Genomic DNA, 15,869 nt, shown 5'->3' with positions numbered 1-15,869 from the left:
CAGCACACAAAAGTAATATACAAAAGTTAACTGCTTTCCTATACACCAGCAATGAACTATATAACATTTTGGAAAAGGCATAACTAAATACAGTTTAAAAAAAAAAAAATCAAGGGCACGTGGGTGGCGCAGTCAGTTAAGTGTCCGACTCTTAGCTAAGGTCTTTGATCTCAGGGTCATGAGTTCAAGCCCCGCACTGGGCTCCACACTGAGCGTGGAACCTACTTAATAAAAAAATAAAAATACCCCAAATCACTGACTGCCAGTGGGGAGGAAAGCAAGCACGAGGCGTAGCGCAGGGCAAGGGTTTTTATGAGGGCAATGAAACTATTCTGTGTGATAGTGTAATGGCAGATACATGATATAACAGTATGCATTTGTCAAATTTCATAGCACTGTATAGCACAAAAAATGAATCCTAATGGTCAATATATTCTTAGTTAATAAAAATGTATCAATATTAGTTCATCAGTTATAAAAATGTACCACACTGATGCAAAACGTTAAAAATAGGGGAAAGTATGCTGGCAGAGAGGAGGTATATGCAAAATCTATGTACTTTCCATGCAATTTTTTCCATAAACTTAAAGTTGCTATAAAATAAAACCTACTAAATTTTTATGATGGTTAATTTTATGTGTCAAACTGACCAAGCCAGGGGGGTGTCCAGATATTTGATCAAACATTATTTTGGGTGTGTCATTGAGGGTGTTTCTGGATAAATTAACATTTGAATAAGCAGACTGAGTAAAGCGTTTGTCCTTCTATCGTGGATGGGCCTCAATGCATCAGTTGAAGGCCTAAATAAAATTAAAAGGCTGAGGAAGAGAGAACTGCTCCTCACCTGACTGCCTTGAGCTGGAACATCAGTCTTTCCTCCCTTTGGATTCCAACTGAAACATCAGCTCTTCCTGGCTCTCAAGTCTGCCAATTTTAAGACAGGCCTATACTAAGCTTTTCTGAGTTTCTGGCCTTTAGACTTAGATTAGAACTACACCACGGGCTCTCCTAGGTCTCTAGCCTTGTTAATGAAATCTTGGAGACCTGTAAGCCTCCATAATCACGTCAGCCAATTCTATGTAATAAATATATTTCCACACACACAGATACACATCCTATTGCTTCCGTTTCTCTGAAGAACCCTAATATAATTACATATGTATATCAACTAAACCGATCTACTTTCTATTAAGGTTGAATTTAGAAACTGATCATTGCAGGTGACCTTTCTCTATTTAGATACTAGAACAAAGTATGTCTGCACTCAACTTCTTGGTGCCAGGCTCTATTCTAGGAGCTGAGGATACAGTGGTGAATAAGACAGAAAGGCTGGATAAGACAGAAATCCTGTTCCCAGAGCTTACATTGTGGTGGAGAGAGAAGACATTAAAAATATACACACACACAGATTTTCAGACTAAGCACTATTAAAAAAAAAGAAGAAAAAGAGGACTATAATAAGGAATGGCCTGATGAAAGAGGCTACTTTAGGTTGGGTGGTGGGGAAAGCCCATCTGAAAAGCAGTTACTGAGCTGAGACCAATAAGACAAGGAGCCCATCACATGATGGTCTGGAGGCAGCAGTCTCTAGGCTGATGGGACTGATAATGCAAAGCTCCTAAGGCAGAAACAAATTTGATGGCTCAGGGAATACAAAAACAGTGAATACACCAGTTCTAAGTATAAACCTCAGAACCTGGTTCTTTGAGCCTTTACCACTGTCTTGAGAAGAACATGCATAGGCTGGCCCACTGGTCCCAGGAGGATGAAAGACAAGTGTAGCAGAGCCAACCAAATTCCACCCAGATGAGTGAGCTCCCATGTGTCCTGCACATCAAGGAAATAAAGGTCATTTTTAAAAAGATTTTATTTATTTATTTGAAAGAGAGAGAGAGAGCATCAGCAAGGGGAGGGGCAAAGGGAGAGGGAGAAGCTAGTCCAACACAAGGCTCAATCCCAGGACCCTGGGATCATGACCTGAGCCGAGGCAGACACTGAACTGAGCCACCCAGGTGCCCCAGAATAAATGTAATTTTAAGCCAGGGGATCGACAAATTCTATTCTATAAAGGCCCCAAAATAGTAATCATCTGAACGGTCTCTATTTTCTTCAGGATGAATCCAAATTCTTTCATATCATTCAACAGCCAAGACCTAAACTGGCTACTACGTGGCTCTCCAGCTTCAATCCCCAGTGTGCTGCAGCCCTTCAGAAACACTTTTGTTCCTGAAAAGTGGTAATGCCTCTCAAACCCATGCCTTTACACCTACGGCATCCTTCCCTATTGAAAAGGGGGGGGGTTCCCCTTCCTTCCCTTGGGCCATCTCTCCTATCGCCTTCAAGATCAAGTTCAAATGTCACTCTTATGTCTGAGAAGCACCCATGCCTAGTCCTTCAACTTAATTTATCACAATGCATTTTGTCTATTTGCTTGTTCATCTCCCTGTCTAGAGTAAGCTCCTCAAGAGCAGAAAGAAACTGAACCATCTGTGTGTCTCCAGTAGGCAGCAGAGTACCTGGTCCAGAGCAAGCACCTCTGTAACAAATAAACAGCTTCTGAAAATTTGGTAAAGAAGCTTTATCCAATTTGGAATTAATCAGAGACAGAAATGAAGCTAATGGGGGCGCCTGGGTGGCTCAGCTGGTTGACCTAAGCCTTCAGCTTAGGTCACGCTCTCAAGTTCCTGGGATCGAGCGCCACGTCAGGCTCTCTGCTCAGCAGGTAGTCTGCTTCTCCCTCTCACTCACCCTCTGTGTTTGCTCTCTCTCTCTCAAATAAATAAAATCTTTAAAAAAAAAAAAAAGAAAGGTAGCTAATGGAATAAGGTAGTGAAGGGGGAATAAAAGGTATACAGGGAGGAGGGGAGAGATAAACTAGAACCTAAATGAAGAAACAATTTTAGGAAGCAATTTTAAAGTGGGCAATATGGTTTTTAGTCTGATGGTAGAATGCAATTGGCTCTCGCTGCACAAGTGTGACTTAGTCTGTAACATTTTTCAAAACGATCACTTTTTTTTTTCTCTGCTTAATTTAGTGCAAGCATGACTCACACACAAGCTGACTAATCACCTGCTAAAGATACTGCATGTGGATCACAAGACTGGAACAATCAATCTAAAGGACAGTAAGAGATACTACAAGATATATTGTGAAATATGCAGAACTTATTACAGCTACACTTGTTACATTTTAGAAGGAACTAGAATAACATACATTATTGTAAAGCACAGCCTGTATTAAATTAATGCACTTACTGCCTCTGTTTTCATATCGACCATAATAAAGCACACTCAGGCAAAGAAATCATTGCAAACCTTTCAGCTCTGTCTCTAAGGAAAGATTAATACACTCTTCAATGTGACCTTGGACACCAGACCAGAAGGCTGGTCTCCTGCTGCTCTCTTCATTGCGCATCCTGGCCAAGGGAAGAACAGTCCTGGGACGGGACACGTGGCATTTATTTAGCATTTACTGAACACCTTGCACCAGGCACTAGCAAGGTGCCTTGCACACATTAGGCATGTCATTTAAACCATCTTTCCTCACTAAGGCTTGATCACAGTGAATAAAAATAATTTTTTGTAAGTATTCATTCAACAAAGCACCTATTCATCACTTAACGTCTATAGTTAGCAGCTGGCAGAGCAAATGAACTTGTCTATCTTGCTCACTCTTGTATCCCAAGATGTCAGCGGAGTGTCTGGCACATAATGGAACATAAAGACCAGATGATTTTGCCTCCTAAATCTCTCAGATCTGTCCACTTCTCTTAACATTCCCTTCCACCAGCCTAGTCCAAGGCTCCTAAGTGCCAGCAGACATTCTTGCTCTCCCTCTACTTCAGGTTTTTCCACTTTGGCACTACTGACATTTAATACCTGAAAACACGTTGTTGTGGGGACTGTCCTGTGCACTATAGAAAGTTCATCAGCATCCCTGGCCTCCACTCACTAAAAGACAGTACATAATAACCTTGAATGGCATCCCGTTGTTCTCAGGACAAACACCCAAATCCTGAACACCTAACTACCAAGTGCTGAGAAGCGGGTACCACCAGCTGCACCAGTCTCCCCTAGATCCTCACTTTCTCTTGCTCTCCAGCCTCCAGCCACATGGGCCTGTGTTCACCTTCTCAAATGTAGCCTAACTTCAAAACCTTCACACTGGTTACAGAGTCTGAGCACTATTGATATTTGGGGCTGGACAATCTTTGCTATGGAGCCTGTCCTGTGCATTGTGGGATGTTTAGCAGATCTCTGGCCTCCACCCACTAAATGCCAGTAGCACTGACCCCACCCCATGCCCCAGCTGTGACAACCTAAAATGTCTCCAGACATTGCCAAATGCCTCTGGGCGCAAAACTGCCCCTGGCTGAGAACCAATGGCCTAAACTGCCCCTGGTTGAAAACCAATGGCCTAGAGAGCACACCTGCCCTGTTCTGTCCTCTGCCTCAGCAATTCTGACCCTTCAAAGTTGAGCTCCAGTTACATCAAGAAAGCCTTTCCTGACCCAGGCACCAGACAGGACACTGCTGGTCTCTCCCACGACACCTTCTCCTTCTTTGTAGCATTTCTCACAACTGTGATTAAGAAGCATTTAATGTCTGACTGTCCAAGCAAAATATAAACCCCTCCTCCACAGGAACGGCCTGCTTTGCTCTCTGCTCTCTGCCCAGGGGCCCGGCACTGTGCTCAAAGAATGTGCTGTCAGAAGAATGATTCTGGTGTTCTGCTGGGCGCAGGGACCCCAAGATAAGAAAGCAATGTCTTTGTGCCCAGGATGCTGAGTACAGAAATGGCAAATGGGTTTCGTCTCCTGGGCAAACTCAATTAACTGCACCGAGAAAACGTGCATGTAGAAGTAAGTTTCTTCTGAGGCACCAAAGACCAGATGTCACATTCCAAAGTGAAGAGTTGAAACAAGAGGCAAAGTTTCCTCAGGAGATGGCTAAAAACTCATCCAAATCATGGTAGGAAGGTTCAGGGGAGGGTTTAGGAAGCTGCTGGCATTTTGCAAATCCACTTGACCTCATCCAAAGGGGAGGGTGGAAATCTCTTTCCATTCTCCTCAAGCCAGGAAAAGGGCTCAGTGGGACCACCAGGACAGTCCACTATAGGTCCATGAAGCTGGGTGGATGCCACCTCTGTCTCACACCCAAGAAACAGAAGGGCGGGCTGGCTAACTGCTCTGAGGACAAAGAAGACGTTGTTGCTGTGCTGGAATCAGCCCACGCTCCCCCACTTTGAGCTGAAAGGGTTCAGGATATGCTACCCCAAAATATAGCACCTTGGCTTACTGAGTATCTTGGCTTACTGAGTATTTCAAGCTGAAGAAAGTTGAGAAACAGCAGCTGCAGGAAGAATTTCCTGACCTTCCCCTGAAGCAGGTCATCAGACTCTCTGTGAGAGGTGCCTTCCCTACACCAGGAAGAAAGGAGCATCCTTATCTCCAAAGACCAAGTATTGTCAAAGGAATCTGAATGAACAGGCCTTGTGTTTCCCCAGCTTAACACTTAGCTCATTGTCTTTTTTACCTATCACAATTTTCCTGAACTCTCCACTCTTCACCAAACCTTCAATAAAAATACTCAGGTTTAACTACTTTTTTGGGTATTTCCTTATGAAGGCTCCCACATCATGTAAAACTTATATTAAATAAATATGTATGCTTTTCTCGTATCAATCTGTCTTTTGTTACAGGGGCCCTAGCCAAAAACTTAGAAAAGTAGAAGAAAAAGATAAACTTCCTCTCCTACAAAGCAAAGCACGTCGGTCTCCCATGTGCCAGATGTGTGCCATGCACAAGAGAATACCTACAGAGGGTCATCCTGGATCAGGTCCAGGGCCCCCCAAAAGAAAAGCAAAGAGACTGACATGACATCAGATTCCCGGGGACCAACGAAGGAGCAAGCAACCAGCCTAAATGAAGAGGCATGTGCTCTCATCAGAGCTAAAGCAAGTCATGGCTCTCAGGGTGTGGTCTCTGAAGGAGGCCCTTTGAAAGCATTCAAGAGAGAACAAGCTTTGACACCTGCAAATTCCAGAGAGCTCCAGCACCTGTTTTGGAACGACTTTCCTGCCCTCATTTCCTTCCTTCTTCTACGTGCTCCAACCTCCTAGGGTGCTGGCCCCTAGAAAGGGCCAGAAACAGGCTATGGAGGAGAAGGAGAAGCAACAGATGAAGAAAGAGAAAAGAAGCCCACTGTCCCCAACCTTCCTTCCTCGATTGCAGGCTTTCTGGTGAGGGCAGGCCTGAGCTGGGGAGGTAAGAGGCTTCAAATTCAACAGGCTTGAAGTTGCTGATACGACATTATGTTTTATAATTTGAAGGGACCACAAGACTTTTTATTACCAGGATGTCTGGTTGGCTCAGTCTGTTACGCGTCTGCCTTCGGCTGGGGTCATGATCCCAAGGTCCTGGGATCGAGTCCCACATTGGGCTCCTTGCTCAGTGAGGAGCCTGCTTCTCCCTCTGCCTGCTGCTGCCCCTGGCTGTGCACTCGCACTCTCTCTGACAAATAAATAAATAAAATCTTAAAAAAAAAAACAAAAACAAAAAAACGATTTTTTATTACCTAGGAGTGACAAGGCTTAAGCCCCCCTGAGTTTTCACCTAGAGGCAGAGGTAGAACTAACCCTACAAGTTGATATAAGTGGGCCAGTGGGAGATAAAGACACTTCCTACACATCAGTTGTGCTTATTTAACGTGACAGTTGCTACACATCCCACCAGCTGCGCTTACTGAACATGACACTTATGGCGACGACCTACCCAGCACCAACTACCTATTCTTTCCTAATAGAACTCTGTACCCAAATGTTCAGGAGATAGGCCCTAAGTTCAGGAATGGATCAGACTGGTCAAAAAGCAACCTCTTCCTCCCTTCAAGGGGTATTTTTAGGAATGGCTCTATGATCCAGCTGCGGCCAATTCCAGAAAAGGTTTGCTGAGGTCTTGGGTCAAATTCCTACACTTTCTGGGAGAGCTCTCAGAAGCCAGAGGAATCCCACACTGTTAAAGAATTAATCTGAAGTTATGTCTGGGTGTAGTGAAGAAAAAGCACCATGGTGAATAAGCACTGTCTGTCAAAGCGAGGCAGAGTGGTAAGGTCTGCACCGTAGGGAGGTGGAAGAAGTGTGGAACTAGATCTTGTCGTCAAAGCAGCTGGAGACAGGGGAGTCACAAACATCTGAATAGAGGTCTGAAATATGACATCCCCTGTAAGAGGAGATGGCCAAGGAGCAAAGCCTGGGGAATCTCGACATTCCAGACGGAGAGAGAACAGTGGATGGGCAAGGAAAACAGGGAGGGCAGTCTCCGTGAAGAAAGAGGGAGTGAGAGTATCCAAACACGTGGCATGCCAGCTGCTGCAAAAACGTTAAGTTTTTTCTCTAACGTGCTAAATTTCATTAACAAAATTAACAATATTTAGACCTCATTGCTAAAAAGTCACTATCAAGTCAACATATTAAAGATACATAATGAATCATTGCTGAAAGATGTAAAGGGCACATCAACTGCGTAGTAACACCGCCAACTAAGCAAACAAACAAACAAACAAAACAACACCCAACTAAGAATACAAGTTTCACAGAATAATTCATAAGATATCCAAAATGGAAATAACTTTTCCATCTTTCAGAAGAAGGTAAAGGGCTAACAGCTATCACAGTCACAATGTCAACATTAAGGCCTAGGAAAGGAAATGGGTTTTGGCTCAAGGCACTTGTCTGGGCCATCTGTTGCTCTGGCCCTTCTCTTGATAACAGCCTCGTGATTTCCCTCTGGGGAACCCCCCAGTTCGTGTGGTTGAGACTGACAGCACCACCCACAATCCTAGCTCTGGGGATGGTCCAGGCAGTTAATGAGGGCACAGCAAGGGCACTCATTCCGTGGCTGGGCAGGCCACCCTGGGTCTAGCTGGCACTAATGAGAAAGAAACTCTTTTTGCTAGAGTTACTCAACTGACAAAACTAGAAGCTGGAGTTACTGGCAGCAATCTCCTCCCATATGGGCAGCACTTGCCTGAGTACTAAACCAACAGAGCTGGAGAACAGGGACAAAAAGAGATTCCTGATGACATCATCTGAGTACCTCTATCCAACCCTGTGAGAAGCTTCACCCTGTTTTTCAACTACATGAGTCAAAAAACTACCTTTTTCTTAAGGCAGGTCTGAGTTGGATTCTGTCACTTGCAACAAAGTGTTGCTGCTACCAGCAGCAGTTTTAAACCTCTAACAGTTCAAAAGCAAAAGTTCCTGCCTCTGTGTAAAAATCTCAACTTCCTCTAGGATGTTTCAACCCGTAATATTCTTCCTTTCCTCTGATCTTTTTTTTTAAGATTTTATTTATTTATTTGACAGAGAGAGACAGCCAGAGAGAGAGGGAACACAAGCAGGGGGAGTGGGAGAGGAAGAAGCAGGCTCCCAGTAGAGGAGCCCGATGTGGGGCTCGATCCCATAACGCCAGGATCACGCCCTGAGCCAAAGGCAGACGCTTAACGACTGAGCCACCCAGGCGCCCCTCCTCTGATCTTCTAAGCAATTACTGTGTACCCACTCATTCAATTACTTACTTCCTTGTATTGTTACTCATATATATAGCATGGTCTCACCTCAACTACACAAAGATGGCCAAAGATGAGCTGTAATTCTTCGTATATCTGCTAACACCTTTTTCACCATACAAAGTACAATCAGACCAATAGTGTCTGAGAAATCAAAGGTAGCTAGAGACGGGTCTGCATCTGGGTAGAAATCTTAGCTTTTTTTGGGAAAATGAGCTTGAAGGGATGTTTATTAAGATCACCCCAATTAACTAATGCACTCACCTATCCATATCAAGTATTATTTGGCACCAATTGCGTACCAGGCACTTCCTAGCTGCTAAGAACACAGCGGGGATTAAGACAAGGTCCCTACTTTGACAGTTAGCAGGGCTGTGTATCTTTCCCAAACCCCACAAAAACAAGAGACCATTTAAAAAGGCTCTGTGTGGTCACTGACATTTTCTCCCTAGTGTAAATGACATTAAAATATTGTTCATGCTTTCTTATATGAAGCACTCAAAAAATATATATTCACAGAACATTAAAGCTAAAATGGGGTCTTAGAAATCTCAACTTTTTAAAACATTATTTTTAATAATGAAAGTTTTCCTCACCCCCAAAAGAAATCTACACGAGATAAGAGATAAGAGTGGCTGCCCCAAACCAGGAGGCAGCTGGGAGTAGTAACCCAGCATGGAAAGCACTGAAGGTCATAGTTCATGCTGGAACTAGAACCAGGCCAGAGGCTGTCTCCCAATTCTCAGGCCAGGTCCCTTGGACTCCACCTAATCGTTGCCTTTGACAAAGAACACCCTCAAAAATACCTTGTTTAATGAGTGAACTAATCAAATACACAGTAACTAATTTCTTTCTTCAAATTGAGCCAAGATGAGAAACTGGTCACCAAGGCCGAGCATGACTTTGGCTGAATTCAGTTTTCGACCTTCTTTTTCACTGAACAGTAACATCTCATTAATCCAAAATGGCAGAAGGCAGGCAAGCAAAAGGGAGCAGGGAGGCTGGGGGAAAGTTACTATCCAGTATGGGTAGATTCTACCTAAATCTGCTTTCTCGTGGAAGTTAATTTGGGGGTACTTACTTGTTTCCAAACATGCAGAGACACACATATACACCTAGCAGTGATATACAATCCTCTGTTCGCAATCCTGAAACCCAGAAAGTTATCAACACTGAAGACCTTTTTGTACCTTATTTGACAACAAAACCTGACCACCTGAATTCATTTGGTGGCAAAACTTGGCCTACGACTGACTGGAAACTACTTATAGTCTTTATTTTCCTGAGAATACCCCTATATTTCACTGTAAAAGATACTGATGTTTAATTATAAGGTTAATTCAGTAGAATTTTCATATAAGGGACTGTGGATTTGTATACAAATGGTTCAACTAAGTAATGATGGCCCTGAAGTAATAAAATTTTACTTCAAAAGCACATGTTTTAAAGTCTGTATAATATCAACCAACAGAGGACAAAAATTTAACATCAGAAGTTTCTGAGCTAAAAATGATCTTAGGAGCATAGTAATCTAGTGCCCTCATTTGCAGAGGTGGGAACTGAGGCGCCCAGAGGCCACAGGATTTGTCCAGTCAACTAGCTTACATTAGATAAGCTCCTTTCTGCTACCCTCACCCCAAGGCGGTATACTGGTATAGTTCGTTGGCTATTAGAACCCATCCTGGGGGCACCTGGGTGGCACAGCGGATAAGCGTCTGCCTTCGGCTCAGGGCGTGATCCCGGCGTTATGGGATCGAGCCCCACATCAGGCTCCTCCGCTAGGAGCCTGCTTCTTCCTCTCCCACTCCCCCTGCTTGTGTTCCCTCTCTCGCTGGCTGTCTCTAACTCTATCGAATAAATAAAAAAAATCTTAAAAAAAAAAAAAGAACCCATCCTGAGGGCTTTCCCTGTGGGTTTGGATCCAGCTCTGCTTTTGTTTGATCGCAATTCCCAAGTGTTCTCCAGAAACCACCTCAACTTAAAGAGAAATTTTAAAAAATACTACCTGTTAATACTTCCCTCCCTCAATTACATTTTTCTTCCTCAAAATTTGGATGAGTGTACAAAGGGCTTATCAAAAAGTGGCAGCCAATATTGCTTACATTGAATGGGGGGAAAATATTAATGAATTCACAGTTAACAAGGACCAAAGACCTTTTTAGTCCTTTTATCCACTGCAATTGGTGAAGTTAATAACAAGTTGGTAACATTACCTGTATGATGGGAGTATTCTACTTCAAGGGTTTATTTCAAAAAAAGGACTAAGGACATAAAATAGTTGACGATAATACAGCAGCAGTACCTACGACCATTCAATGAAAGTCTATCGTGTGCCAGGAACCTTGAACGGTGCCTTGCATGAAGAGGTCTTATTTAATCCTAACAGCCCTGCAAAGAAGGTATTCTTATCTCAATTTCAAAGATAAAGAAGCTGGGGTTCAAAAAGGTTAAGTATCTTTTCCAAGATCACATAAAGGACAACCCAGACTGTGTGAGAGACCATGAAAATACGTGCTTAAGAGCAGTACAGCTCTGGAACCATACAGTGCCTTGGTTGAAAGCCCAGCTCTGCTATGAGCTAGCTGGATTAATCTGTGCAAGTTTTCCAGTTTCATCACCTATAAAGTGGCTATAATAATAGTACCCACCTCACAGGGGTGCTGTCATGAAGATTAAATGAGTTAATACATGTAAAAGCAGTTAAGAGAGTGCCTAGTGTCTGGTAAGCCCTATATATTAGCTGTTACCATTAATACTGGCACCAGCAGTCAAACCCCGATCTGCCCAATCCCATCACTCCTCTTTTCCACTGTGCTGCAGAAATTGTACTAGAGGGGGTGCCTGGCTGCCTCAGTCAGTGGACTGTGCAACTCTCAGACCCCAGGTCATCAGTTCAAGCCCCACGTTGGGTGTGGAGCCAAGAAAAGAAAGAAAGAGAGAAAGAAAGAGAGAAAGAAAGAGAAAGAAAGAAAGAAACAAAGAAAGAAAGAAAGAAAGAAAGAAAGAAAGAAATGGTACTACAGGCAATATATTAGTGGCACTGAGCCAGCTGTCTCCACCTCCCATGCCACGTGTTGACATTCTTCACCTATTATTTTTGTCTGTTTCAAACTTTAAGATTTATGGTCCATTTCAAAGCTGACAAATGTCTTCCTTGGTAAATAAATCACCAGGCATGGAATATATAAAATGAAAAATTCTAGCAACTGATGCCTTTAAGTCACCTTCACACTGCAGAGGTGTTAGTAAACAGCTACTTAAAATTACTCAGGGCCAAAAAAATCTTCTATCAAGAATAAGACACGTAACTGTGCATAGATACATTCACTGTATTAAATTGCAGTACAAGAAACAAAGATAGAACAGCAGCAGTATAATATTAGGTACATATTCCACACACGTCTGGGGCACTTTCTCACCCTGACTTGTAAGACTTACTTTCATTTGCCTCTAAAACAAGAACTATTAAAAGTGTACACTTGGAAAGCATGCCACATAATTAATTCATTCATGCGTTAAAACAAATATTTAGACTGCCTATGCTGGCAGACCGTGGCACAGTGCTTGGGTCAGGATTACAGTGGTTAAACACACAGCACCCTCTCTTATGAAGCTTACAATCCAGCATGGGTACAGACTTTAAGCAAATGTAAACTGTGGCATTTCTAAAAACCATTCTCTTAATTTTAAAACCTTCTGCAACCTCCTTCCAAAAAAAAAAAAAAAAGGAAATAGTAAAACAAGGAAACAGATGTCTAACAATTTGAAAATACAACTTTTCTGAGTTGCTGTCCTTATTTTTAAATGTGTTCTCTAAAATCTTATACATGTACTCTTCCAGTTCTGACGTATCCAGTTTCTGTAAACTTGTTTATGATAAAGAATACCCTATTAAACTGTCCAATAATAGAATAACTATCCAACCTAAACCAAAGGGTTGTTTCGTTCAAGAAAATGTTTAATCTACTACACAGAGAGGCATAAAATCTATTAAACCTGGGTGTCTCCACCTCCCCAAACCTGTTGTGTGGACCCTCTAAAGAGTTTACAGAGTCTAACCACACTACTTTATTGCACGTTAACTGAGAGCAGATCAAGAAAGGCCTGACTCGTATGATCCAGAGTCTAAATTACTAGCACAGCCCATGACCCAAGGGCTTGTACTGACTCCCAAGAGGCTGGGTGCTGGAGTCCACGACAAGGCTTCCTGGTCAGATGAAGGGGCCCCAGCCTCAGCTGATCTCGAGATCAGAAGAATGTCTGGAGCTGCCAAAAGATCTCTCACATCCTTGTATGCACATCTACCGGCAGAGCCTCTACAGGATAACTAGGGTTGTCCCCAATAACAGAGCAAAAGTGCACACACACATACAAAAAAAAATCCCTTGCACAAGTCAGTCTTTAAATCTGGGGGGAGTACCCCGTCTTCACTGCAAATTCACGTACAAAGAAACACACACCCCTTGGAGAAAGTTTTGAAATCCGGAAAGAAACGAGATTACGAAGACAAAGTGCCTTTGTCAAAAGCGAAAAGATTAGAAGGGTGACAACAGAGGAGAAAACCTGTAGGAGGGGCAAGGAATGAGAATTTTGGAGAATTTAGGAATGGGAAAAGACACCGTCTCTGGGTCCCGGGAGGGGGCTTCGTGGAGGACAGGCCTGAGGGAGAAAATCAAATTACCTGGGGAGCCCGAAGAAAGCACCTGGAGGCAAAGGGAACCGCAGAACGAGCGCCCACCCTCAAACCGTCGGGAGGACGAGATCTGGATCCCAGATGTGAAACCAGAGCTCGGGGAAATCGGAGTTCTAGGAGCCTCCGGGGGAAAAAAGCAGGCTCTGGGACTTGGCCCCGGAGCTGCAGCGAGGATGGGGAGGCAAGAGGCAAGCACTCCTGGGCTCGGAGCGCCGAGGGCAGGGGCTCAGGGCGCCGCGGGGTCGTGCCGGTCCAAGCCGCTCCGGCCGGGGCACCCGCGCCGCTACTCACCTCTCCGAATTGGAAGGCGGAGACGATGGTGACCACGACGCCCACGAAACAGACGTAGAGCCCATACCTGTGGGACAGGCAGGTATAGGTCTGTCTCTGTAAGAGCTTAAGCAGCATCGGGCCGCCGCCACGCCACGCCACGCCCGGAGCAGCCACAGCCGCAGCTGCCTCAGCAAGCCGCCATTCAGCGGCCCCTGCCCGGCAGCCGCGCTCAGGTCACAAGAGGCGGCCGCCACGCATTGCTGCCCCGGGGATCGACGCCCGCTCGGCTCCGCGCCGCGGCCACCGCTTCCGGGAGCCGGGAGCCCACGCCCTCGGCGCGGCGGAGGCGGACCCGCGGCCCGCGAGGCGGCCGGCGCCGCCCCGGTCTGGCCCGGCGAGAGTCGGCGGCGACGGCGGCGGCGGGGCAGCCAGCGCCACCTGGCGGGCGGAGGAGGGGGGAGGGGCGGAGGGCAGGCGAGCGCCCTTCCCATCCGCGCGTGCGCGGCAGCCTCTCGCGTCGGCCGGGATCCGCACAGTGAGTTGGGCGCGCACCGAGAGCGGACCCGACGCTGCAAGGTCGGGGTGCCGCAGATGGCGTTTTGGGTATTTGTGTGCACAGAACCCTTTATGCATTTACAGTAGTTGGGAGATTATGGTAAATCATTTTTACAGCGCTAAGAGGAGATGCTCTATGAGACTCCTTTCCCTCTGTCTCCTTAACTATGTTGTTCGAAAGAGGAAACCTTTGGGCTAAACGTGCCCAAACCCAAATTCAGTTCATTCCCATAGTCATTGAATGTGTAGTGAGTGCCCAGTGCCTGGCAAGTGCTTGGTGTCGGGTATTAAAAAATGAACTAGACCTGGCTGCTGTTGCCAGAGAGTCTAGCTGGGGAGATAAACACACAAACCACTAAGTACAAAAAAATTAAGATAGAAATCGTGCGAAGGATAGGAGGGGAACCAAGACAGTGGTGTTCAATTAATTCTGCTTTGCCACCAGGTGATTTCCAGAAGGGTCCTCCCTCGGTGCCTCTTACTTAGGAGAGATTTTTATTTTCTCCCAATATACCCTACTTATTACGATTTTTGTCTTGATCTAGTCACCCTGGAAAACAGTACACATAGCCTATGTTGCCATCATTTATAGCATTTTTAAAATCATCTTCAGAAGCAGCTTAAGGAAATACTCAAAATATGCCCTAATTGAATGGTGAGATCGAATGAACACATCCATCCAAGGTAAGGCATTTACACTTTTTACTCAATTCTTTCAGTCTTTCTTTAGGAAAAGCTGATTACAAGCTCTACATACATGACACAAATTATGGCAGTTGTGTGAGAGACACAGTTCTGAGGGCGTTTCAAGCGTGATAATAGATATAGAACCATCTAGCATTCAACAGGACTCTGTTACAGTGTTTGTTTCCACAATAATGATGGCCAGCATTTACTTAGAATCTCCTGGAGGCGGGGGTTCAGCTAATCCTCACAACAACCTTATGAGGGACATAGCGTTATTATCCCATTCTACAGATGAAGAAATTGAGGTACCGTGAAGTTAAGTGTCTAACATCACACAACCAGTAAATGACGGAATTGAGATTTGAACAGTATACTTAGGCTCTAAAAGAGGGCTGAGGGTAGGGGAAAGTGAGTCGTCCTGCAAGTGCAAGGTCAAGACAGATTCTTTGTTTAAAATTTTGGTATTTTGTTCTTGGTGGATATTTTGTATTAATTTTGAGCTTTTTAAATAATAGCATTCAAATATTATTCATCTTGTTTAGTGAGTTTTGGGCTTTCCCTTAAATTTTGCACCCATGGCAAGTGCCTCACTACGCTAGCCCTGGCCTAGTCCTGGCCCTACCTAGAAGCTATGTGTCTAAGAAAGTTCGCTTTGTTGCTTGCTTTTTTTTCTCCCACCTCTTTATGCTCCAACCTGAGAGCTTCAAGGGTGTCGGAATTTTTCTCAAAGCCCTTTCTTCTAGAAAACTCACTCTTGCTTGCTCTCTCCCTCCTGAGCCAGTGTCATTGAACTTGAGTAAAATAAACGTGGGTATAAAATGCTACATCTCTAGTAGCTACCTTATAGAGATATTAGGGAGATTAAATAAGATAATGCATGAAAGCGCTTAAGTGCCTGGGTTATTTTAAGTTAAGAAAAGAAATAAAAGTTAAATAGTTAAGAAAAAGTTATAAAGTAAGAAAAGCTAAGAATATTTAGCTTTGTTCTAATAAGCAATGAGGCTTTTCACCATGAGAATGAGCTGATTAAATATCTTCCAGAAGATTAACCTAGCAGTGTGAAATTTGTGGAAATGGTTTTAAACTATCAGAT

The 15,869-nt window shown here is 44.2% G+C and overlaps 1 protein-coding gene across 1 annotated transcript in view; it reads right to left on the bottom strand.

The window, feature by feature from the left end:
* GNPTAB (N-acetylglucosamine-1-phosphate transferase subunits alpha and beta) overlaps positions 1-13,868 on the bottom strand; it is a 71,965-nt gene extending 58,097 nt beyond the window's left edge. Inside the window, exon 1 of the mRNA XM_026499806.4 lies at positions 13,553-13,868. Coding sequence (XP_026355591.1) covers positions 13,553-13,669 — 117 coding nt within the window. The 5' untranslated portion in view covers positions 13,670-13,868. The remainder of the gene's footprint in view (positions 1-13,552) is intronic.
* Positions 13,869-15,869: the final 2,001 nt, after the last annotated feature.

The sequence above is a fragment of the Ursus arctos genome, unplaced genomic scaffold (genome assembly GCF_023065955.2).
Source record: "Ursus arctos isolate Adak ecotype North America unplaced genomic scaffold, UrsArc2.0 scaffold_21, whole genome shotgun sequence".
NCBI lineage: Eukaryota > Metazoa > Chordata > Mammalia > Carnivora > Ursidae > Ursus > Ursus arctos.
The sequence above is the reverse complement of the archived record's forward strand: the minus strand, read 5'-3'. Positions and strand labels throughout refer to the sequence as shown.